The sequence below is a fragment of the Phoca vitulina genome, unplaced genomic scaffold (genome assembly GCF_004348235.1).
Source record: "Phoca vitulina isolate PV1807 unplaced genomic scaffold, GSC_HSeal_1.0 scaffold35, whole genome shotgun sequence".
NCBI classification, from domain to species: domain Eukaryota; kingdom Metazoa; phylum Chordata; class Mammalia; order Carnivora; family Phocidae; genus Phoca; species Phoca vitulina.
The window spans coordinates 14,108,425-14,133,856 of NW_022589738.1; the positions used below are offsets into that span (position 1 = coordinate 14,108,425).

The 25,432-nt window shown below is 36.9% G+C and overlaps 1 protein-coding gene across 3 annotated transcripts in view; it reads left to right on the forward strand.

The window, feature by feature from the left end:
- Positions 1-24,310, forward strand: part of USP9X (ubiquitin specific peptidase 9 X-linked) — a 165,227-nt gene extending 140,917 nt beyond the window's left edge. For 2 of the 3 annotated variants that reach the window (XM_032426561.1, XM_032426560.1), the window contains exons 33-45: positions 1,433-1,606; positions 3,953-4,094; positions 5,252-6,005; positions 6,388-6,511; positions 7,255-7,480; positions 8,024-8,153; positions 12,297-12,482; positions 12,937-13,157; positions 13,244-13,332; positions 17,444-17,600; positions 17,758-17,970; positions 18,325-18,420; positions 20,335-24,310. In XM_032426561.1, coding sequence (XP_032282452.1) covers positions 1,433-1,606; positions 3,953-4,094; positions 5,252-6,005; positions 6,388-6,511; positions 7,255-7,480; positions 8,024-8,153; positions 12,297-12,482; positions 12,937-13,157; positions 13,244-13,332; positions 17,444-17,600; positions 17,758-17,970; positions 18,325-18,420; positions 20,335-20,472 — 2,650 coding nt within the window. In that variant the 3' untranslated portion in view covers positions 20,473-24,310. The remainder of the gene's footprint in view (positions 1-1,432; positions 1,607-3,952; positions 4,095-5,251; positions 6,006-6,387; positions 6,512-7,254; positions 7,481-8,023; positions 8,154-12,296; positions 12,483-12,936; positions 13,158-13,243; positions 13,333-17,443; positions 17,601-17,757; positions 17,971-18,324; positions 18,421-20,334) is intronic. The other variant, XM_032426563.1, reaches the window with a different exon arrangement.
- Positions 24,311-25,432: the final 1,122 nt, after the last annotated feature.

Genomic DNA, 25,432 nt, shown 5'->3' on the forward strand with positions numbered 1-25,432 from the left:
AACGTCTCTCATTTTGATTTGTGTGGTTATTTCCTCATGATTAGATTCAGGTTAAATGTTTTTGGCAAGAAAACCACAGTAGGTGGTGTTACGTGCTTCTCATTGCATTGCATTGGGAGATACATGGTACCAGTTTGTCTGATTATTGGTAATATTGTGTCTTAACAGATCTGTTCATCTTTTCCCTTTTGTAATTAATGGTTGACTACATGTTTGAAAGTATGGGGAATCGACCATAATCTGAAAATTAATAGAATGGATTGGTGTCAGTTCCAATAATGAAACAAGTTGGTTTTAACAAATAAGGACATGTTTTATTTTAAACTCACTGTATCAAATTTAAGTCTAAAATATAATTGGGGGGCACCTGGATGGCTCAGTCGGTTAAGCGTCTGACTCTTAGGATCTCAGCTCGGGTCTTGATCTCGGTTGTGAGTTCAAGCCCCACGTTGGTGTCCATGGAGCCTACTTTAAAAAAAAAAAAAAACAGGGCGCCTGGGTGGCTCAGTTGGTAAAGCGACTGCCTTCTGCTCAGGTCATGATCTGGAGTCCCAGGATCGAGTCCCACATCAGGCTCCCTGCTCAGCAGGGAGTCTGCTTCTCCCTCTGACCCTCCCCTCTCTCATGTGCTTTCTCTCTCTCAAATAAAGAAATAAAATCTTTTAAAAAAAAAAACAAATTAAAAAATATAATACATAATTAGAATGAGATTATTTGCTACATAGAAAAAGTGTTACAAAAAATTGATCAGAAGACATTTCCTCTAGCATATTTAAAATACGTGTGTCATATCTCTCACTTAGAATGCATTCATACTTCTTTATGTCACTCTGTAAATACAAAATTAGATTTCATTGATAGTTTCCAGCAGTGCCTAGGATTTTAGCAGTTCTCATTTTTTTGGTATACACAATTGATAGTTTATTTTCTCAAAATTGATTTGTCTAACTTAAGTCCTCAGATTACTCCAAAGAGATGAACTCTAAAGTTAAAGCTTTCTCTTTTCACTTGGAAAAAGCAATTTAATTAAGAGTAAATAAATCTTGGCACTGTATCTATAACCTGAAATTTAAGCAACATGAAACAAAGAGTGACTATAACATCTACATAAGAGTGAGATCCAGATCCACCAGGTCGTGTCTTCATCTAGATTGAAAATGCATGTGTACCAGGTTACCTAAAGCAAGAGCCGGTGCTGGAGCCATGGTATCCATCAGCCACAGCAGCAGTTTCGCGGTGACTCTTCTCCACGGGAGCTCCACTTGTACTATGAGCCTCACTTTCTCACTGCACTCTATACATAAAGAGCGTTTACTCTTTTCTACTTCCTCATGTAGTTGAGGGGGAAAAAAGTCTGTTTCGATATTGTCATTTGTGGTTGTATTGCTTTTTTCCTGAGAAAGTACTGTATTTTATTCCATTCATTTCTTAGGCTTTGGGGTGAGCCCGTTAATCTGCGTGAACAGCATGATGCTTTAGAGTTTTTTAATTCATTGGTGGATAGTTTAGATGAAGCTTTGAAAGCCTTGGGACATCCAGCTATGCTAAGTAAAGTCTTAGGAGGTTCCTTTGCTGATCAGAAGATTTGCCAGGGCTGCCCACATAGGTAAGTGCTGATTATATGTTTAAAGTTCTTCTGTTTATTTACTAAGAAAAATAAAATATTTATTAGTAGTTATGTACAGAAGTGGAGTATGCCACCAATTTAACTATATACCTGAGACTGGGTGAATTATATACTGTGCATACCTTACTGTTGTGGGTTTGGGTTTTGTGTGTGGTGGTGGTGGTTTTCGTGGAGGTTTTTGTTTGTTTTTCTGGTTTTGGGGGCTTTGGTTTCATCAAATAACTTTTGGCTCCTTCTCTTTCTTTTATGTATGATCATTACTGGGGAAATCAAATGGCATTTTGCATATATAGCTTACAGGTGTTACTCATAAATTTGCCCTTTATCTCAGAGTTAAAGCAATTAAAATATTACAAATACATTAAGCTTAGAAGATGACCGACGTGGAGTACAATTTCCTTATATAAGTGAAATACTAATTTTTAAAATAGCATTGATTGTGATCATTATCCTTAAAGTATCTTTTCAACAAAAAACATAGCAAGAGTTGACTGAACAAATTGTTTTTGACTTAAAAGGGAAATTGATTAAGGACTCTTACTGAAAATAGTTAAAACGACTATTAAAATTCACTACTAGTAGATACAGGTTTATATACCTATTACGTGGAAGTTTTACTTTGGAATTTCTCTTGCATGTTACTGATTACTGTTGGTTTGAAATCAAATTTTCACCAAAATATCACAGTACGATAGTATTTTCTACAAGCTCAAACAGTATTATATAGTCATGAGGTGTGTGTGTATATGGCTGGTGGGAGTGTTTCATTTTTGATCAAAGGGAAATGATTGGCAGAGAGGTAATGCTATATAAATGAGAAATTACCATGAGGTTAAACCATTCATTCAGAACAAGACTATGTAATTATTCACATAGCCCGCACAAGTTTTGGTCATTTTGAAAGACCTTTTGTATTAGGTGGACAATTAAACTGTCATTTTTAACCTCTTGATTTTCAATTACTGATAAAATAAGCCAACTTTTTGGTCATTTATTCTAATCAGTCCTTGTTGGTTTGTTTTAGACCGTTTTCAAAGTCACTTGGAAATTACTGGTTTTCTTCGCTAAGTGAAAATGTCCAGAGAGCATGATCATAATTAAGATCCCAGAAGTCCTGTTCTTATTACATGCCAGAAGTTACATAGAGAGTCCCAAGTCTATCTGTTTTACAGCATTATTTGTCTAGACCAGGAGTTAGCAAACTATGCACCATTGGTCAAATCCAGCCACGCATCTGTTTTTATAAAAAAGAGGTAGCTCTTTACCTACTCTCTAGCTCCTTTCCCTATAACAGCTGAGTCACAGAGACCTCATACCCCCCAAAAGAGCTTATAATAGGTACTCTCTGGCCTTTTACAGAAAAAATTTTGCTGGCTTTCTCTCATCTTTGAATGTCCTACTTTTTAAGTGAAGTCGTAAGTTCTGACTTCTTTTTTCTCTTTTATGGGTTGTTCCCTGATCATAGTAGCAATATGCTTAATACGTACTTCATATTCCATTCATGCCACTTACAAATACCTTTGTGTACCTTTTTTCTCGTAGCTAAACTGAAAAGCCCCAAATATGAGGGACTTATCTTCAACATTGACTATCCTGGAGTACTTTTACACATGGAAGGCACTCCAAATATATTTGTTGAATGAGTAAATTTGATGGTTGAGAGTGTATTCTCCCACATCCCATGTTCTGAGTTTATGAATGTGTCTCCTCAGAAATCTGAAATTTCCCTTGGTAGAAAATTGCCACAAGGTGGGATTCTGGCTCCTACTCAGATTGCTTATCTCCTCTTGATTGGTGTGTTCAAACTTGTGCTTTATTAAGGTTTCCATTAAAAGAGGGACCATTTAAAAATTCAGCCCGTTAATAGTTTAAAATATCCTTTTCAGAAGTTGATGAATTCATGCTTTGGCCTTGGCATGAATTACTGCCTAACTAGATGACAGTGGAAGCAGCACAGTAGACTGTAAAGAGCTTAAGCTGTGAAGCAAGACAGACCTGGCTTCAAAACACGATTTCGCCTAGTAATCTTGACCAAATTAACCTTTCCAAACCCCAGTTCCCTCATCTCTGAAGTGGAGGTGGTGCTATTTCTCTATCAGGTTTGTCATGAAGACAAAGAACCTGGTGTATATATGGGCTGTAAACAACCTAATGTAGTGCCCAACACTAGGTAAGTGGCCAAATAAATGTGTCATTTATTGGTAACATTCTATGATTTCGGGTTTCATGTCATATTATAAATATTGCAAATGTAGTTTTCATTAAGTCTATAACTAAAATTGTTTAGAAAACTAAGAAATCCTTTTTGTTTCTTAATATCTTTAGATACGAGTGTGAAGAATCTTTTACGACTTTGAATGTAGACATTAGAAATCACCAAAATCTTCTTGATTCTTTGGAGCAGTATGTCAAAGGAGATTTATTAGAAGGTGCAAATGCGTATCATTGTGAAAAATGCAATAAAAAGGTATGAATTATCCAGGTTTTTTTTAAGTAACTATGGTTAAATTTAATGGATTTGAAAGTTCGTTGCTTTTGTTTTTTATTTATTTATTTATTTTTATTCCCTACCCTGCTTTGTTATAGTGGTAGCAGAAGGTAGTTAAGATAACTGGTACAAAGGTTTTTCAGGGAAAGAAGATTAAGAGAAGGTAGTACCAGCAGGGCTAGGGGAACAGGTAAATAAGAGTGAACATCTTAGAAGTCATAATAGCTTACTATCACCTTCTCTTGTCGGAGCTCCACAGACACTTGCCATCCGTACCCACCCAGACTGCTGTTGAACCCCTCACAGCTATAACGCTGACAGGAAAACATTTCTCCTGTCCTATCCAGTTACTTGTAAGGACCAAGAAGTTTACTGAAACCTTCATTACTTGGTTTGGTCACATAAGATTTCTTCTACCACCTGTGTTTTTAAACCACTGGGATTAGATCTTTAGGCCCACCTGATAGTTTTATCTCAGGGCACTTAACGGTTCTTAGGGAGAGACCATTTACACAGACAATAAATAACGTGTATCTTCCTGGGCTCCCAGATTCTCTCACCTCCGAGTCACCCGTATCGTTTTGACATTTACATGCCACTTAAAGAGGTATTAAAGTCTAGAGGTTGAGATGCGAGCTGTGAGGCCGGTGACTCAGTCCCTCTCCTGCTGCTCCCCATTCGCACCAGGAGCTCCTGCATGGGAGCTTGTGAGGATTGCATGTGTTACTCCTTGGGCAGCACTTGGCATATTACTTGGCACCTAATGGCCCAATAGATACTAGCTGCTATTGTATTTCTTCAGCACACCTTCATTAGCATAACAGTAAATACCAAACAAGTAACAGTGGTTAGATAGCAATGATGGTATAGAATCCAGGCAATGAGTAGTGTCTGTGTCACTACTTTTTGCGATTTGTAGCAAATGGCATAAACTATTTCCATATTACTAGTTGTAGTTAGCATTTTTTGAAATGCCCACCTGGACATAATAACCTTGATTATATTCATTGCCGAGTGTTTGTTTACACTTGTAACCTCCAGTTAGTCTTCATGAGAATTTAGTAATATAGGCTTATAGTTGGTTTTATGCAGTGGATTATAAAAGAACATCTAGTAACTTGCTCTGTTTATTTTAGGTTGATACCGTAAAGCGCTTGCTAATTAAAAAATTACCTCCCGTTCTTGCTATCCAACTGAAACGATTCGACTATGACTGGGAAAGAGAATGTGCAATCAAATTCAATGATTATTTTGAATTTCCTCGAGAGCTGGACATGGAACCTTACACAGTCGCAGGTGTTGCAAAGCTGGAAGGAGATAATGTAAACCCAGAAAGTCAGTTGATACAGCAGAATGAGCAGTCTGAAAGTGAGACGGCAGGAAGCACGAAATACAGACTTGTGGGTGTGCTGGTACACAGTGGCCAAGCAAGTGGGGGACATTATTATTCTTACATCATTCAGAGGAATGGTGGAGATGGTGAGAGAAATCGCTGGTATAAATTTGATGATGGAGATGTAACAGAGTGTAAAATGGATGATGATGAAGAAATGAAAAACCAGTGTTTTGGCGGAGAGTACATGGGAGAGGTATTTGATCACATGATGAAGCGCATGTCATACAGGCGCCAGAAAAGGTGGTGGAATGCTTATATACTTTTTTACGAACGACTGGATACCATAGACCAGGGTGATGAGTTGATAAGATACATTTCTGAGCTTGCTATCACCACAAGACCCCATCAGATTATTATGCCATCAGCCATTGAGAGAAGTGTACGGAAGCAGAATGTGCAATTCATGCATAACCGAATGCAGTACAGTCTGGAGTATTTCCAGTTCATGAAAAAACTGCTTACATGTAACGGTGTTTACTTAAATCCTCCGCCAGGTAAGTATCAAGAATTTAGCTTTTTAGTAGAAGCATAACTCTTACTGTACTTGCAAGATTTTTTGCATCAACATGTTTGCATTTTTACTTTGGACTGCTTTAAAGCCATATTTCAGTTATCTCTGAGCAGTGTATATTGTCTTGCTGTTTGGAAACAGGGGAGCTTTTGTTTATTCTAACAGTTTGTTTTTGACTCAAGCATTAGTTTGAAACATGCTTTACTGAACTAAGAATTATTTCATAAGTAGCCGGGCGGGGGGCAGTTAGCAAAGTTAGGACTTCTAGAAATCAGTGGAAATGCAGACTTGTTTGAAAATGGAGCTTAGACATAGAAATTTGTTTTGTTTTGTTTTGTTTTTTAATGTATTTGCCTTTTTTATAGGGCAAGATCACCTGTTGCCTGAAGCAGAAGAAATCACTATGATTAGTATTCAGCTTGCTGCTAGGTTCCTTTTTACCACAGGATTTCACACCAAGAAAATCGTCCGTGGCTCTGCCAGTGATTGGTACATTGCTTTGGATTTTCATTCCTATTATCCTAGCATTTAGTTTGGTTCTTTAATATATTGCTCTATTTTTTTTTTCAAATCACAACAGTCGTCTTTCAGATCTGGAATGCAGACTACAAAAACTCTTGATAGCAGTAGTGAGAGAAATCATATTAAAATAATTACTTAGGTTAAACATGACCTTTCATTGTTCTGAAGCTGGCTTCTGTTACCTTATATCCTATCTTTGACATCCCTGTACAAAAGATTATAGGATGATACTTAAAAGTCTGAGCTACTTAATCCAGAAATTAGTAGTTTTAGCTTCCCTAGATTAAATTTTGCCATAGATTAAAAACATAACAAATAGAATGAGTGTCCTAAGTTTCAAGTTGTGAAAGTATAGAGGCCATTATAATACCTTGATTGAACAATTTTTATGTACTCATCCAGTGGTAAGATGTTCAGGGACGGTTAGGGTAGTGATTGTTTTGTCATTGAATCTAGAAAGAGTTTGGTAATGGATTTGTAGAGGACTAGACAAGCTTTCATCTCTCTATGTTGTCACTCTGTGAGAAGAGACCAAGTTGTAGTAGTCATCTGTCCTTTTAATGTTGGTACTAGAGGCAACCATTGCTGGTTCTCTCCCTCCAGTAGTAAAAGAAGGTCTTTGATTTTTATTTGGTTCATAGAGACCCATATCTGTACTATATACGAAACATCATTGAATTGCCATTCATAAATTTTTTGTTTTGTCTTAGGTATGATGCATTGTGTATTCTCCTTCGTCACAGCAAGAATGTCCGTTTTTGGTTTGCTCACAATGTCCTTTTTAATGTTTCAAATCGCTTTTCTGAATACCTTCTGGAGTGCCCCAGTGCAGAAGTAAGGGGTGCATTTGCAAAACTTATAGTTTTTATTGCACATTTTTCCTTGCAAGATGGGCCATGTCCTTCACCTTTTGCATCTCCCGGACCTTCTAGTCAGGTAATTGCCTGGTTTTCTTTTTAGTGATTAAATGCTTACAGATCTCTTGCCTGAAAGTTGAAGTCACAAATATATGTACATCTGTGTGATACGTTTACTTGTGAGCAGATGTGTGCACACACACACACCACACCATCTGATATCTGGGAGTTCAGTAAAAGTACTTCACAGCAGTGAATAACAATTATTAGCTCTTTAAAAACAACAGAATTTTCTTTGTTCATTCAGTTAGAAGCAGTGGCTTAATTTTACACATGGTTATGTATATTATTTGTAAAGTTTTTTTTAATGGACTTCCATTTATTAAAAATTAAAACATGATGAAGGCTCTAGATGAAATCTACCTCAGATCTTCATTCCCTTTCCTAAAAAGCAACCCTTTTTAATTGTTGTGTGATTAGTCCTTCCAAAAATTTCTGCCTGTATTCAACATGGGTGTGTGTGTGTGTGTGTGTGTGTGTGTGTGTCTGTGCCCTTTTTATGCAAATAGAATTGTTCCTATATCTTGTCACTGGAAAATAGCCAATGTTTTATCCTTTACAGGCTTATGACAACTTAAGCCTAAGCGATCACCTACTACGGGCAGTTCTCAATCTCTTGAGAAGGGAAGTTTCAGAGCATGGGCGTCATTTGCAGCAGTATTTCAATCTGTTCGTAATGTATGCCAATTTAGGTAAGAATTTAAATTGTTAATAATTCTGTTTTAATGTATTCTATTAAGTGACAGAGTCTTTTAAGTTGAGTGATGAAACATTTTTTACTGTACTTTTCACCTTGTACTTTATAGTTACTTATGCATATCTCTGCAGTATACACAGGCCAGAATCATCTTTTTTTTTAGAGAGAGTGAGTAAGTAGGGGAAAGGGCAGAGGGAGAGAGACCCATGAGATCACAACCTGAGCCAAAATCAAGAATTGGATGCTTAACTAACCGAGCCACCCTTGCCACCCGGTCACCCTCAGAATCTGTGTCTTAATCATGTTTTTATCTCCTAAAACGGTGGTGCCAGATCTGTCTGGATTTGAAAATACTGATTCCTAGGCCCCATCCCACACCAACTGAATCAGAATTCTCAGAGCTAGCACAAGGAATCCACATTTTCAAAAAGTCCCTGGATGGTTGTGATACTCACCCAAGTTGGGCTAAAGGACTTGGTCTGAACATAAGTTTTTATTGAAGTAAACTAAATTGAAATTACAGATAGTATAAATATTCATTTACCCTATTATTTATGTTATTACCTCTGTTTAACATTTTCCTTCTCAAAGTAACCTTTCTAACATCACCTGATCAGTGATCCCAGAATACTTAAAAGTTTGTTATGCTGTCTTCTACTTATTCTGTTGTTTTTTATTGTGTTCACATTTTTGTGTTGCCCCCCAACGAGATTGCAGAGATCAGAGTTTTTTGCACAATGACACTCAGTTAATGTTTGTTGAATGAAAAGATGGACAGTTAGGAATATTATCAAAAATCCTTCCATTGTCATTTGCTGTTTGTTCATTGGCTTTGGGGTGGTAAATTTCCTATGATTATAATTATTAAAGTTTCTTTTTCTTTTTTCTTTTTAAGTTTTATTTAAGTAATCTCTGTGCCCAGTGTGGGACTCCCAACTCATAACCCTGAGATCAAGGGTCGCAGGCTCTTCCAACTGAGCCAACCAGGCACCCCTAAAATTATAAAAATTTCTTACCAATCAGGTATTAATGCACCGTTCCCAAAATGATTAATTTATTGAGACATTCCATTTAAAATCTTAGTGATCCTTAGTGATGATAATGAATATTTGGCCAAATTTGAATAACTTCTTTAAAAGTTTAAAAGAGGGGCACCTGGGTGGCTCAATCTGACTTCGGGCAGGTCATGATCTCGAGGTCCTGGGATTGAGCCCCCCCGCATTGGGCTCTACGCTCAGCGAGAGTCTGCTCATCTCTCTCCCTCTGCCCTTCCCCCTGCTTGTGCTCGCTTTCTCTCAAATAAATAAAAAATCTTAAAAAAAAAAAAAAAGTTTGGGGCGCCTGGGTGGCTCAGTTGGTTAAGTGTCTGCCTTCGGCTCAGGTCATGATCCCAGGGTCCTGGGATTGAGTCCTACATCAGGCTCCTGGCTCAGCAGGGAGCCTGCTTCTCCCTCTGCCTCTCTCTCTCTCTCTCTCTGACAAATAAATAATCTTTAAAAAAAAAAAGTTTAAAAGAAAAAAAAATACCTTCTATCCAAAATTAAGTTCTGTAATCAGACATCCGTCATTCCGTGTTTTTTGTGTGTGACCTTACTAATCACCAGTTTACCTCGGGGGCCCTTTTAACATAAGCAACATTCTACTTCTCTGTAGTTTGTCTTTTCCTTTACCTTTTCATACTAGAGATGCTTGGTTATTTGTAGTTGAAAAGGGAGAGAATATTCATTGCACAAACAAGCAAGTGGAATCTGTATTTCAAAGTTAGAAATACCAAATTTAGGCATTCACAAAAATTCTATTCACCTCCCTTTTTAGATACTGCCTGTTCACAAAGCATACATCATTGGCATGTAATGTAATTTAATTAAGATTTCCCTGCTAAAAGCAAATACGTATCCATAAATTTTATTTATTGTTTTTAAAGATTTTATTTATTTATTTGAGAGAACACGAGCCAGGGGGAAGGGGCAGAGGGCGAGAGAGAGAGAGAAGCAGACTCCCCGCTGAGCGGGAAGGCAGACGCTTAACCAACTGAGCCACCCAGGCACCCCAGATCCATAAACTTTAATATACCACTTATGCTTTGGGGTTCAGAATTGTTTAGATTTAAGAAAGGTAAGGCAGTGTATATACCATGTATTATGTGACATCCCTATAGCAGGGTCCAAGACAGCACCTTATAATCATATACATTAATATTTCTACAGTAAAGCATGAGTAGTCACCCTGAGAGGGGATAAATGAAGACTGTGAATAGCCTCTTCTCAGTTCAGGCCAGCTTTTCCTACCAAACGTGTTTTGACACCAACTTTATGAAATAATTTTGTTTATGATAAGAGCTTTTTGAATCTTGGGATTTCAGATAAGGGATTGTGGGCCTGTATTTATTATACTTCTTGGAATATGACAATAAAAAGGACAGTCTATTGTCTAATGGGGTATAGAAGCAAATAAAAAGATAACTGCCATAAAGTATGTTAATGGCTGTAATAGGGAAAAATACAAAGTGCTATGGTAGTATATAATAGGGAAACCAGACCAGATTTGGGGAGTACAGGGGACTTAATGGGGAAGTTGATGTGGGAATTGGTTGTTTGGGGTTTCTATCCAGAGTGAACAGCAGATGTAAAGACTTGGAATAAACTCAGTGTGTGGAGGAAGTGAAAGTTATTCAGACTAGAAATGATCTCTGATCATGCTATTCTGGCAAGCCTCATGAGGGATTCTAGACTTTATCCTAAGGGCATTGATGAGCCATTGTAGAGTTTTTAATAGACATACCTTCTAGAAAGATCACTCGGACTACAGTGTGGAATGGATTGCAGGGGAATAACACTAGAGATTGTTAAAATGATTTATAGCAGAAGATCATTGTGGCCAGTACTGGGGAACTGGCAGTGAGGAGGAGATAGAAGTGGACAGATTCTGATGCTTTTTATTAGCGGTAAAGTCAGTAGGATTTAGTGATTGGGTATTAAGGAGGGGGGAACACAGAAGAGATGTTAAGTGATGCCCAGGGTTCCAACTGAGTAGATAGCGGTGCCATGTACTGAGAGGGGAAAACACAGGAGGAAGAACATGGATAGGGGAGTAAAGTGATGAGTTAAGTTTGGGCAAATTGAGTTTGAGCCTGTTGGACACCCAAATAGTGATGTTCAGTGTTCGGTAGAACATTTAAGATACTGGAAATACTTTGGTATCATCTGAACGAAAATAGCTGGAACTTGAAGCCATTAGAGTGGGTTTGATCATCCAGGAAAAGCATACAGTGTGAGACAGTAGCCTGGTGTGGGAACTTTGAGGAGCAACCATTTTTCAAAGAGGAAGGAAAACTCAGAAATGAGACCAAGGAGAAGAGGTTGAAAGAAAGGAAGAGAGGAATCCAAGAAGGAAAGGAAGCAGTTACGGTTTAGAACTATTCCTTAGCTTTACCCCAGGAACGGGGGCAGAAACCAAACTGGCATGGGTTGAGGAGTAGGAAAATAAGAAAACAGAGATGACACCAAGTTTAGGCATGATTTTCAAGTAGCTTAGCTGTGGAAGAAAAGAGAGGCAGTGTATAAAATTCTTATTTCTCACTGAGTTTTCATCATCCTCCCTTACGATGAGGATTGAAGTCTAGGCTAGTCCCCCAGACTCTCAGGCCATAGAAAGTATTCATTTTCTTTATGCCTGGTTTGACTGGAATGTCATGGTCTTTGTTTGACCATTTTAAAACTTAAATCCAATTATACCATGGAGATTTTCTGTTCTGGTTAAATCATTCTCTGAATGCTAAGTAAGAGTGGTTTTCTTTTTTTCTTTTTTTCTTTTTTTTTTAAGATTTTATTTATTTATTTGAGAGAGAGAATGAGATAGAGCATGAGAGGGGGGAGGGTCAGAGGGAGAAGCAGGCTCCCTGCTGAGCAGGGACCCCGATGCGAGACTCGATCCCGGGACTCCAGGATCATGACCTGAGCCAAAGGCAGTCGCTTAACCAACTGAGCCACCCAGGCGCCCCAAGAGTGGTTTTCTGATTATAAAAATCATAGAAAAATATTTTAGATAACTGCTTTATTATGAAGCCCTTATCATCCTAATTCTTTTCTCTTTTGTAATTCTTCTCCCCCTCTTCCCACTGCTTGCTTCTTCATCGAAGGTGTGGCAGAGAAGACACAACTTCTGAAATTGAATGTACCTGCTACCTTTATGCTTGTGTCTTTAGATGAAGGTCCAGGTCCTCCAATCAAATACCAGTATGCTGAATTAGGCAAATTGTACTCAGTTGTGTCACAGCTGATCCGCTGTTGCAATGTCTCTTCAAGGATGCAGTCTTCAATCAATGGTAAAGTCGAATGTTCCATCCTTTACATTGGTTTTAAAATACTGCTGGCCATTCGTAGTACCCAGTTAAAAGTAATTCTGAAGATGTTTAAATATAAAACCAAGAGTCTGACAATCTATAATATTTTGGGTTCTACACCTTTTTCACATGTTTAAAGGGGATCTTTTTCTGTCTACTTGCTCCCAAGGTTGATACTTTGTGAAGTAGTTTAAGAATTAACTTTTTATATAGGTAAATGCCAGTGTTGGCATTTAAAGTTCGCATTTTATCATCTTGGTCTATCTGATCATTGTAATGCCTAATACTACTTTCTTCATGGTACTTAGGAATATTGATTTAAAATGTTATTTTTCTAAAATACAAAATTCATAAGCTGTTTTCTATGGTGAAAGCTGTATTATTTTATTGTGAAGAAGCCTATTAGTTTTTCATTGATGACAAATCTGTATTCTAGGTAATCCTCCTCTTCCCAATCCTTTTGGTGATCCTAATTTATCACAACCTATAATGCCAATTCAGCAGAATGTGGCAGACATTTTATTTGTGAGAACAAGTTATGTGAAGAAAATCATTGAGGACTGCAGTAACTCAGAGGAAACTGTCAAATTGCTTCGTTTTTGCTGCTGGGAGAATCCTCAGTTCTCATCTACTGTCCTCAGTGAACTTCTCTGGCAGGTTAAAGGACAATAAACATTCATTTGTCTCTCTAATTTGATTTGTTACTCCTTTAAGTTATTCACCGTGTTTTTTCCTGTTTTTAGGTTGCATATTCCTACACTTACGAACTCCGACCCTATTTGGACCTGCTTTTGCAAATCTTACTGATTGAGGACTCCTGGCAGACTCACAGGTAGATCCTCGTTTTTACTTGCCCAACTTTTAAACTAACTGAAATTGCCAGTCAGCGCTTTTTTTTCTCTTTTTTCTTTTTATCTCTTGGAGATGCAATAATGGTTTTACTTTAAAAGCTTAAGAATTAATAAAAAGTTCCCCCTTCCCTCACTTGATTTCACTTTTTATTCTTGCCCGTGTTAAATACTTCTGGCTTTCTTTCTTTTTTTTTTTTTTTTAATGACAGCGTAGGCTTTTGGTAAATGTCTTAATTTCATTAATGATGTGCTAGGGTTATTTTAAGATTAGTTTCGTTTTAGAATGAGTCATATGAGGTCACATTTGGTTATCTAAAAATAGTCCTTAGGTAAGTAAGTACAGTCAGTTCCCGTTATTCATGGTAGCTATATTCTATAAAGTCGCTGTGAACACTGAATGAGGGAATGCGGAGCCATTGCTCCTAGGGGAAATACAGGGTTAGGTTCCTGCAAGCCTCTGGTTACATTTTTGTCAACCAATCTATCATAACCTTTTTCTAAATGTGTGTTTATCTTTTTAAAGACAGCTTATTTACTGTACATTGCTGACTCTTTTAACAGTGAACTCACAATAACTTGTGTCTGAATAAAGCTTATTTAATGCAGTATTTTCTCTGCAAAGCCTTTTGGGGCTTACAAATACTAGGTAGCACTTCACTACACATTTGGGGGCCATTTTAAACCATGAAATCAACAAAAAGCACAAAGTTTGGGAAGGGTTTCACTAAATAGCAAAAAGGACACTCCTTTACAGTATGAGCTGAATCAAGGCAAAGTGTCGTTTTGTTCCACTTCAGCTGGGAACATACATGTTTGGTCCAAATTTTTTTTCCACTCAGCACATGACCACCAAAGCACCATGTATTTGCCATTACAAATAAAGTTTAGCAAGTAGGCAAAATCACAAATACGGAATCTGTGAATAATGAACATCAACTTTAGTTTTTCAGTATATGAGAATTTGAGTGCAATTTTTTTTTAAACTGAGGATATCCAGCATAACTATCCCTCAAGCTTCCTCCAGAATTCCTCCATCTCGTTTTTTGCCATAAAGTTTAATATATTATCTTTAGTCCCAAGAATCTAGGTGATGATGAAGTATGGAATTAGTTGACAACTCTGCCAGATTTTATAAGTTCCCTCCCCACATGAATGATAGTATAATACTTGATTTTCAGAAACAGTTCAAAATTTATATATATATATGTTATGTCTGTCAATACAGTAATTAAAGCAGCAACTTGAAAGCAAGCTCTGTAACGACAAAATGCTTAAAACTTACAATTTTGAGTCTTAGTGGAGATTGCAAATGTCATAATTCGTGAATTAATATTTCCATATTATCTCCAAAATTATCAGATTTAAGTTGTATTATGTTGTAAAAATAGCATCAAACCAAAAATCAATTTTCATGAGACAAAAAGTTTAATAGTTCCCAAACTATAACCATATATTTTGAGCACTATCCAGTACCCTTCCCAATATGGTTATAGGATTTGAAACTTTTCTTAAAAGTTGTTTTTAGTTGTGCTTGGGTGGCTCAATTGGTTAAATGTCTGGTTCTTGATTTTGGCTCAGGTCATGATCTCAGGGTTGTGAGATTGAGCCCTGCATCAGGCTGTGTGCTGGGCATGGAGCCTGCTCAAGATTCTCTCTCTTCCTCTCCCTTTGTCCTTCCCTCCCCCTAAAAAAGAAAAGCTGTTTTTAATGGAGTCTAACTTCCTCTTTTCATTTAAAAAATATTGTAAGCACTTACAGCAGTAAACCAGTTGGTTACATCGTAGCTCTCTTGATTCATTATAGCAAGTGATAATGGTAAAGGCACATGTGCTGGATTAAATATGGACAGTTGACTTTTGTGTAATGAGATTAGTAAGGTATTGTTATTATGAATCACTGGCCCAAGCTTGAAAATAACTTTCTCATAGTGAGCTTTTGGTTCATTCGATAAGCAGTGTTTAAATATTTATGGAGTATCTACCATGTGCTTGGCACTACCAGGCATTGGAGAACAAGGCAGGCAAAGATGATACAGATAAAAATAGTATTTGAAAGCAGTTAAAACTAATGGGAAGAAAATGTGATGTGGCAGAAAGAATGGCTTAACACTTCATTATCACTTGACAAAACTGAAGGTAAAAACAATATACACTGAAGTGTTTCCGATTAAACAGCAAGAGGCCTGTATGATTGGTCTGAAATTAGTAAACCTTGCAGAATTGCTGGAGTCATGATTTCCAAACAAAAGATCTTATGAATGCATGCAATGCAAAAAACAAGCTTGCATTTTGGTTTGGAACATTCTATTAAATAAAATTTATGGTATATAAGGTTTTTGGTTTATTTTTAAATTATGGACTACACCGGTAATGTTTCTTTGTGGAGATAAAACTCACTTACAAAATTCACCATTTTAATCACTTTAAAGAATACAGTTCAGTGGCTTTTCGTACGTTCACAATGTACAGCCATTACCACTCTAATTCCAGAACATTTTCATCACTCCAAAAGGAAACCCCATACCCAATTAAGCAGTCACTCCTTATTACCTCCCATCCCCCAGCAACCACTAATCTGCTTCTGTCTCTGTGGATTTGCCTGACCATAGGCTAGGCAAAATGTCCAGAATTTGCCTGGGCACTTCTTCAGATACATGGAATCATACAAAATGTCCTTTTGTGTTAGACATTTGGGTTGTTTTCTACCTTTTGGCTATTGTGAATAATGCTGTTGTGAACATTCATGTACATGTCATTTGTTTTTAAACATCTGTTTTCAATTCTCTTGGATATACCTCAGTAGAATTGCAGGCAGGTAAATTTTTTATTATTTTTTGTAGTCAAATTGTAAAATGTTCATAATTTACCATTTTAGCCATTTTAAGTGTGCAGTTCAGTGGCATCAAGTATATTCTCATAATACTATGTTACCGTCCCCACCATCCATTTCCAGAACTTCTTCATTATCCCAGACTGAAACTGTACCCATTAAACCATAACTTCCCATTCCCCTTTTCCCCCCACTCCTGGTAACTATGATTTTTTCTTTGATTTTGCCTATTCTAAGTACCTCATATAGGTAGAATCGTACAGTATTTGTCCTCTTTTATCTGGCTTATTTTACTTAATGCCTTTTAAGACTCATTCATGTTGTAGAGGCGCCTGGATGGCTCAGTTGAGTGTGCCCTTCTTGATATCTGCTTAGGTCATGATCTCTCAAGGTCATGAGATCCAGCCCCATGTTGGGCTCCATGCTCAGCAGGGAGTCTGCTGGAGATTCTCTGTGCCCCCCACCCCTGCTCGCTTGCTCACTCTCTAAAATAATAAATCTTTAAAAAATAATAATAATAATACACATTGTAGCATGTGTCTCAATTTCATTCCTTTTTAAGGCTGAATAATATTCCACTGTGTGAAAAAACCACATTTTGTTTACTGGCAGGTGATGCTTTTAACACAAAGGAAACAGGCACAGTTTGCCCCTACAGTCCTTTTTTTAAATTGCTTATTGGGGAAAACAAGAAATCACTGATTATATATTATTCTGTTAGGCTTGGCAAGAACTGAAAGGAAATCATCGATCATCAGCTAAATTGTAGTAATGGTGAAAATTGCTTTGCCGTATAGCTCATTATTAGAATTCAAGTTCGTTTTGTACTTCCAAATTATATCACCGCTTCATAGTCACGGATTACTTACTTTCCGAAATGCAGTTTTATAAAAGGAACTGACTTGAAGTAAACTCTTAGGTACAGCAGTCATAAACTTAGTTGACTTTGTCTGTATTACTCTTGGTGTCCTAAAATCACTTCTGGTAATGTCTTTGAATTACATACATAGCAGAATCATTTTGGATTGATAACAAGTTGGTAAGAGCACAGACTGCTAAGCGGCTGTATGACCTTGGCAAGCTGTTTAACCTCTCTGTACCCCTCTTCTTATCTGTTCAGAGGCTCGATAATAGTACCTGCTGTCCAGCATTAGATGACATGACATCAAAGATCTTTATTGAGTGGCACATAGTAGGCACTCAGTAAATGTTGGCTGCTATTTGATTTTACAAGTTTTAATTTTATATTTGGTGCTTTTTCAGAATTCATAACGCACTTAAAGGAATCCCAGATGACCGAGATGGGCTGTTTGACACAATCCAGCGCTCTAAGAATCACTATCAAAAAAGAGCATATCAGTGTATAAAATGTATGGTAGCTCTTTTTAGCAATTGTCCTGTTGCTTACCAGATTCTGCAGGTGAGGGTTTTTTCTTAAAATTTTGTAGAAGTCTGAATCAGAATTAGGGATTCCATTTTAAAGAAAAGAATAATGAGAATTTGGAGTTATTATTTTAAGTTAACTTTAAGAAGTATTCCAAAACCTTTTCCATACATGGTTTTCTTTTCTTTTGAAGGGCAATGGAGATCTTAAAAGAAAGTGGACCTGGGCAGTGGAATGGCTTGGAGATGAACTTGAAAGACGACCATACACTGGCAATCCTCAATACACTTACAACAACTGGTCTCCTCCAGTGCAGAGCAATGAAACATCAAATGGTTATTTCTTGGAGAGATCACATAGTGCTAGGATGACACTTGCAAAAGCTTGTGAACTCTGTCCAGAGGAGGTAAAAAAAAAAAAAAAAAAAAAAATGGAAGAAAGCAATTTGTTACTTTATAGGCCAGTGTTTATGTATTAATGATAATGTCAAAGAAATTTTGTTTAGGTTTTGTTTGCTTTAGTGTTTACTATATGTAATCTTAATGAGGAAGCCTTCTTTTAGAGAAGTTTCTGAAACTGCCTGAAATGTAGTCTTTCTGAAGAGAACCCAAATCAGGTTTTTTCATCTGTTTCAATTTATCTTCTGTAGAAGGAAACTTGTGAGTCAGTTTTGTAGGTTTTTAAAATTTTATTTCAAATACAAAAAACGTAAACATGAATTTGCCTACATAATTCTTTATTTTTAAATATTTAAAATTAGGAGCCAGATGACCAAGATGCCCCAGATGAGCATGAGTCACCTCCACCTGAAGATGCCCCATTATACCCCCATTCACCTGGATCTCAGTATCAACAGGTAAATAGGGGTTGGTTTGTGTTTTTATCCCCTAGAACCAATTTTTATGCTTTATTTAAAGGATGGCTGAATTTTTTGTTGTGACTGCAAAGTAATAAAGGGATTATCAAGACTACCTTTAGAGCATGAACAAAAGAGGAATAGCTGGGGCAGGGTCACGATGCGATGTGTTTGAACTTCCCCCTATGGTGTTTTCCTGGTCAAATAGGTGCCTGTCATTTGTACTCAGAACTTAGTAAAACTGTGGCGGTTGTGGTCAACATAAAATGATAATATTTAGTACAAAGGATTAGGACATTTCCTGTTAGGCTGAGTCTGCAAATGGATTCCAAAGACTTGAAGATGTGGCAATGAAGGAAACTGTTCCAGGTTACATAGCCTAACTAAGACTTCAGTGACACTCAAGATTGTTGACAAATATCAAGGATTTGATAGATTGCCGTAAAATTTCCTGTAAGATCAGTAAATAAAAAAAATTTAGATAACCTTTCTAAAACCCAGAGGTGACTAATTCAGATCTTTTGAGGCAGTGATGCTCAAACTTGAATAAGCATCAAAATCCCCTGGTGTGGACACCTAGGTGGCTCAGTTGGTCCTGGGATCGAGTCCCACATTGGGCTCCCCGCTCAGCGGGGAGCCTGCTTCTCCCCCTGCTCGTGCTTTCTCTCTCTCAAATAAATAAATAAGATCTTAAAAAAAAAAAATCCCCTGGTGGGCTTGTTCCAATACAGATTGCAAGTTTCTGATTCATTTAGGTCTGGGGTGGAACCAGAAAATCTGCATTTCTTTCCCAGGTAATTGATGCTGCTGCTAGTCTGGAAGCCATCCTTTCAGAACCATTATTTAAGACATTCTTTCTTATATTTCAGGATGGAGGGGTGCCTGGGTGGCTCAGCTGGTTAAGGGTCCAACTCTTGATCTCAGCTCAGGTCTTGATCTTAGGGTTGTGAGTTCAAGCCCAAGTTGGGCTCCAGATTGGGCGTGGAATCTACTTTAAAAGGCGGGGGGGGTGGAAATAGAAGCATACTCAATAATTAGAAAATGCATATTCCACATATTTATTTTCATAGGACAAATTATAGAAAGACCTAAAATCTTCTTGACTGGTGGGAATGTACAGAAAAATGAGGGTTCATGGGTTTAAAGGGTTAAGAAATGAAATTCACAAGGAAGAAACTTAACTTTCCTTGGCCCTGAGAAAGCTCATATATTAATCATGCCTGGCTCGTCCATGTTTCTTTAATATTGTATTGTTTTCATTAACACCATTCTGTGTTCAGGGTTGTTGCTAATGCAGATCTCATATGACCACAATCAGTCAGATTTGTCATTATCATATAGAAGCTTCCAGGTGCTTGGAAGAGTCAGAATAAATGTGTTCTAACTCACAAATCATATTGTGAGTGTTTTTGACAATAAACAATAACAGGATGTAATCCCTTATTTGTTGGACTTAGGTCTAAATAATTTGGGGCACTAAAAATCACTTCAGGTAAAGATTTATAGAGATCTACACTGCTTTTGTTTGGGGTTTCGGGGTTTGCATTTAAGCTAGCTTTTTTTTTTTTAAGATTTTATTTATTTGTCAGCGTGAGAGCATAAGCAGGGGGAACAGTAGAGGGAGAGGGAGAAGCAGACTCCCCACTGAGCAGGGAGCCCAATGTGGGACTGGATCCCAGGACCCTGAGATCATGACCTGAGCTGAAGGCAGACGCTTAACCAACTGAGCCACCCAGGTGTCCCTAGCTTTCCTCTTTGAAACGAATTTTTTTTTTTCTTTCTCACCATTAGCCTAAGGATATTTACTCTTTGTAAGTTCGGGAATAAAAGAAATGTTTATGTGTCCACAGATTTCAGCCCATGATTTCTTCACTATATGAAAAGTTCTAACATTGATCTCTTCTCCCCTCCCAGAATAACCATGTGCATGGACAGCCATATACAGGCCCAGCAGCACATCACATGAACAACCCTCAGAGAACTGGCCAACGAGCACAAGAAAATTACGAAGGCAGTGAAGAAGTATCCCCACCTCAGACGAAGGATCAGTGAAATGCACATAATTAACTGGTTCCATCAAGACTGTGCACCCAGGCCTTACAGTCCAACCTTTTTCTGTGTCTGGCTAATAATTTAAAACTAGAAAAACTATTCCTAATCAACATGGAGTGGAGAGTTTATTCACTGTCTTATCTGCAGAAATTTGCTGTCAATATATAACCCGCCTGCAGTGGAAAGTGTATAGTGTTTTGTAATAAATGGCCTGATGCTAATGTGTAAATGGCAAAGGTGTATATAGTATATTAATGTTTGACTGTTAATTCTTAAGCAAGAAACTTTTCTTGAGGAGACTCACAGATCTACAAAAACTACAAAAGTTAATTTTCTTGTTCTACCCACTGCACTCTGCAACCAGTGTTGCCTGCCTCGTGGCAGTTGGATCTACTCCTTTACAAAAACAAAAAAAATAAACCAACAGCAACAAAACAGAGCCCATCCATGTCAACCACACCAATAGTTTCATGTTAATTCTTTGCCACTGGAGTCAGTTTTACTATGAGCAATGATGTAAGGCTGGTAACCTTTAAATTATTTGGTTGATGTGGACAATTGGTGATGTAACATTGTTTCTAGATCTTTTTCATTGCCTTTTTAATTCTGATATTAGGTTAATCACTTTGAAGCTATAGTTATGCTGTAACATTTAGCATGGCTTCACACCAGGTTAGTGTAGCCAATGAGGAAAAAAATTACCATAATGACAGCAGTTGTCCCGGTGTGACAGCTGATTTGCTCAGAGCTTTTCCTTCTTACACCTAGAATATAAATATAAAACAAGGGGAGAAATGTGATACGATAAACAGGCGGTTTTCAGTTACACACATGTTGTTTATGTCTAATGTTTGACAGTTTGATCTCTGGGTGGGATAAAGAAATTTAAGTATCAGTAATGGGAATTTTTAAAGATTTAAAACAAATATGCAAAAATTTGCTATGCCAGGATGCTTGGAGCATAATAGAAGACTGTATTTGGTGTGCTTGTTTTGTTTCTTTGGTAGAGCTTATTAGGTGAATCTTCTAAAACTTTCCTTCTGCTGGACCCCAGTGAAGTGGAAGTCACCAGAATCCCACAATACTTGGAGCGCCACTGCACCAAGATGTCTAGCTGAGTTTCTGCTCAGGCACAGTTTTACTTGAAAGCAAGAATTGTCCTAGCTCCTTTTCCATTATTCCAAAACTTTGAATGTTCGAAGCAGGGTCTTGATTAAAAAGGAAACTACTGGTTAGTTAATCTAATTGAGGTATCATAATTTCAGCATAAACATTTAATTAAAGATAAGGAACTCATCAGTTAATACTGTATTTAAAAGAGAATTGGTAACTTGAATGTGTGTAATTTTTGGAACCTGTCTAAAAACCAAATACCCCTGCAGATACAGTCCACCCTATTCTATTTAAATATTTTGCTGTTTTATTTTATAGAAATTATTTTGCTGAATTCACAAATAGAATTTGATTTATGAAGAACTTTTTGTCCTGTGGTGTGTTTTTGGTTTTGTTTTTGGGTTGGTTTTTGGTTTTTTTGGTTTTTTTTTTTCCTTTTTTTTTTTTTCCCCTTTTTTTGTCCTTTTTTTTTTGAGGACTGCATAATAAAATTCTGTGCATAGCGTGCTTAGGCATGACACTGAATTCAGGAGTTCAGTCACATTGAGTTTTTGTGCACAGAAAGATTTGACCTTTGGCCCTTGACTAAAGATTTAGAGAAAACAGGATGTTGACACTGTAAAAGTTTCCTAACATAATCAATCTTGTACTTTTTGTATGTTTTTTATATACATGTATATTTAATGAGCACAAGCTTGGTTGTATTTTTTACAATTTAGTTAATAGGAAAATGTTTTGTCAAAGGCTATAGTTGGAACTGAACAAAGCAGAAACAAAATTGAGAATTGCTTTATTTTGTGATTAAAAGGGGCAGGTATTTAAGATAAAGCTTTGGGTATCTTATTTGCAGTACTCTATAGTCCCATCTGTGCTTCTAGGTTTTCTGTAATATTAGGAAATTTTGACACCAGACAGATCCTGTTTTTACCTTAAGTATATTACATCTGAGTTTAAGTTTGAGCAAAAGTCCTACACACTTTGCAATTCCAGTTGGTAGTTTTAATTTGAAAGTTCCTCAATTCCAGGCCTCTTTAGCAATGAGCAAAATAGGTTGACTTTATTTGGACAATTTGCTATCCTTAAATACACCTTCTCACCAGATGAGGAGAGGTGGTTTTTGTATTTCCCGCTCCTTAACAAAGTATGTGATGTACTTAATTTAAAAACTTTAATGACTTCCTAGACACGAAAAACTTGACATTTGAAAAGGCTGTGAATTTTTCTCCTTGGAGGGCGATCCCATCTTGGTTGCTTTGAATTGACAATTCCCCTTGTGCCAGGTGAGGGCTTGTGAATCCTTTTCCCTCCATTTGTGGAAGAGCTTCTGTGTTGTCCCCAGGATCAAGGGAAAGTGAACAGGGAGATTTATTTTTGTTTGTGTGAATTGTTTTCTCTATTTAACTTCTTAAGCAAGCATTAACATATAAGCGGAAATTTTAAGGCGCATGTTATTGTAAGAGCAACGTGGTGGTGTTGAGGTTTTTTTCTGAACATCAATGGCACATTTTAAACTTCCAAGTCTTCAAAGTGCCTATCTTTAATTCTCCCTCAACTGATTTCTTGAGCCATATATATAATTCGTACTTTAAATGTTTGTTTCAGAATCACTAGTCTTCCTTTCAAAGAAATACCCCCCAGGATTCTAAATGGCATGATAACTTCATAGAAGACCATAGAATCTGTTAATATAAAGACTAAAGCTATTTTCATTGTTAATCTGTGAACAAGGGCTTTGCCCTGTATTTCCGTGCACAACTTGGTAAAAACCGTATCGCTGCTGTTTCTAAGCCCTCCACCAACCAAATTTTCATGCTCAGCATTGTAGAGGCAGAAATAACATAATTTCCCAACCTTGTGTCTTTTAGCAGTTATATATACAAATTTAGAATTAAAATGTTTTTATTTTTTTCATGATTAACTTTTATTAGTGAATGATAACAAGTATTTAATCCTAGTAGTGGTTAAAAAGAAGAGGAGCCTTTTTTATTGAAATTACGTTTGTAAATGAAAGCAATAGTCTGTGAATTTTCTGATGACTACTCCAACAAAATGGTTCCTTTTACTTTTTCTTGGTATTTTTCCAGCTTCTGTTCTCCCATGAACTCTTACTTTGCTGAATTTTGTGGTTAATTAATTTGGTGGATATATCCTGCCTTATTTAGAATTCTAACTGGATAAGAAAATTGCCTTTTCCTTATAAGAAGTGCCCAACTTTGTCTGTCTCTAGCTGGAAGGTACTACATACTGCAGAGAAAGGAAAACAACCTCCTTCCCGCCCCCCCCCCCCCCCCCCCCTTTTTTTTGTTACTAAGGAAAAAAAAAAAAATCAGTACTGGTTTTATAGTAGTGCTCAACTAAAATTGGTCCTGCACCTACATGAGTGTTTAGTGTTTGAAAATAAGGTTTTGGGTGTGATACATCACTACAAAAAGTGCTAAATGTATTAAGAACTTGCTGCCGACTGTATTTATAACCATTATTTTACATTTGCAGAAATGTAGCACTTTTCCTCCAAATTCATAGGTGTAAGAAAAAAGGGGGAAAGGTGCACCATGTTTTAAACTTGCAAATGAGTGATTTTTTTTTTTTTTGAAATCCAGATTCCCCAAAGGAAATTCAGCACCCAGATCACACACTTCTTAGCCTTTTACAAGCCAACAGACTGAAGATTGTCCACAGTTCCTAAGATTTAGCACATATACAAAAATAAAACTTTATAAATTAACTTTCGGCTTTCCCTTTTATTTATTAAAATAAGATATCTAAACGGAGGTAAATTACAGGTGTAATAGATTTAATGGGATCTTAAAAAGGGAAGTGTTTACAAATAGAGGAATTTGGCCCTCCTTTTGTATCTCCAAAGTATATTCATTCACATCTAAGCAGTTCAAAAATTGAGTTGTGATCTAATTGCTGACTTAACAGTTCAGTCTAAAATGGAGATTTGGCAAACACTCTGGTGTTTCAAGTTTCATTTAAATATCAGAAGTGCAGCAGGTCACGTTTTAAGGGGAGTCCTAGAAGTGACAATTCAGTTAATTCTCCAGCAGATTTCATCTGCTCTGCTTTTTAGTATCTGAAAAGCAATTCTTTGTTGCAGTGTTCCAAAGAAATAGGATTACCACAGAAGCCTGTTGGTGTGTCCTTTAAGTTGGGGTACTGCTAAAGATCTAGCTCAGATTTTCTACATTTCTGAAAAATAGAATCAAAAGACTGATACTTAACCACTGTTCTGCATTTTGGAAAACTGCACTTGGATTAAACCATTTGAACTTTATTCTTAGCTACATGAATACACCTAATTGAATGAAAATGTACATAGCCACCGATATTTTGAACTGACAACTTACAGGTTGGTAAAAAATTAACACCAGTTAAATTTTTACTATCTATATACCTAAACATTTAAAGTTGGGGGTTACATAAAAGGTTTTCATAAATCATTTTCTTTAGGGATAAAAGTCTCAAAGGGAATTTCTTCAACCACAAACTTCTGTCCATAAAACAAATTTCAGACCCATATAAAAAAATCACTTGATTTGAAAGGCAAGTCCATTTAAACTGTAAGACTCCAGAGTATAGTGGGAATGCTTTTAACTGTCTTGTGAAAATGAGAGGTCATCTCCTTGTGCTCCATCAACATTTTAAATATACATTTCATCCAAAGATGCCGTCTTACTACATGGTGCCCCAGTAAGCAAAATTACAGACTGAAATTTCAGGGACTGTATCAAAATGGGGAATCCCATTTTGTAGTAACCCATGGAGAATACCTCCTTTTTTTAATATCTGGAAATAGAAGTTTTTCATTGTGTTGGGCTTTTCTCGTGTGGCTTATTTTTCCATT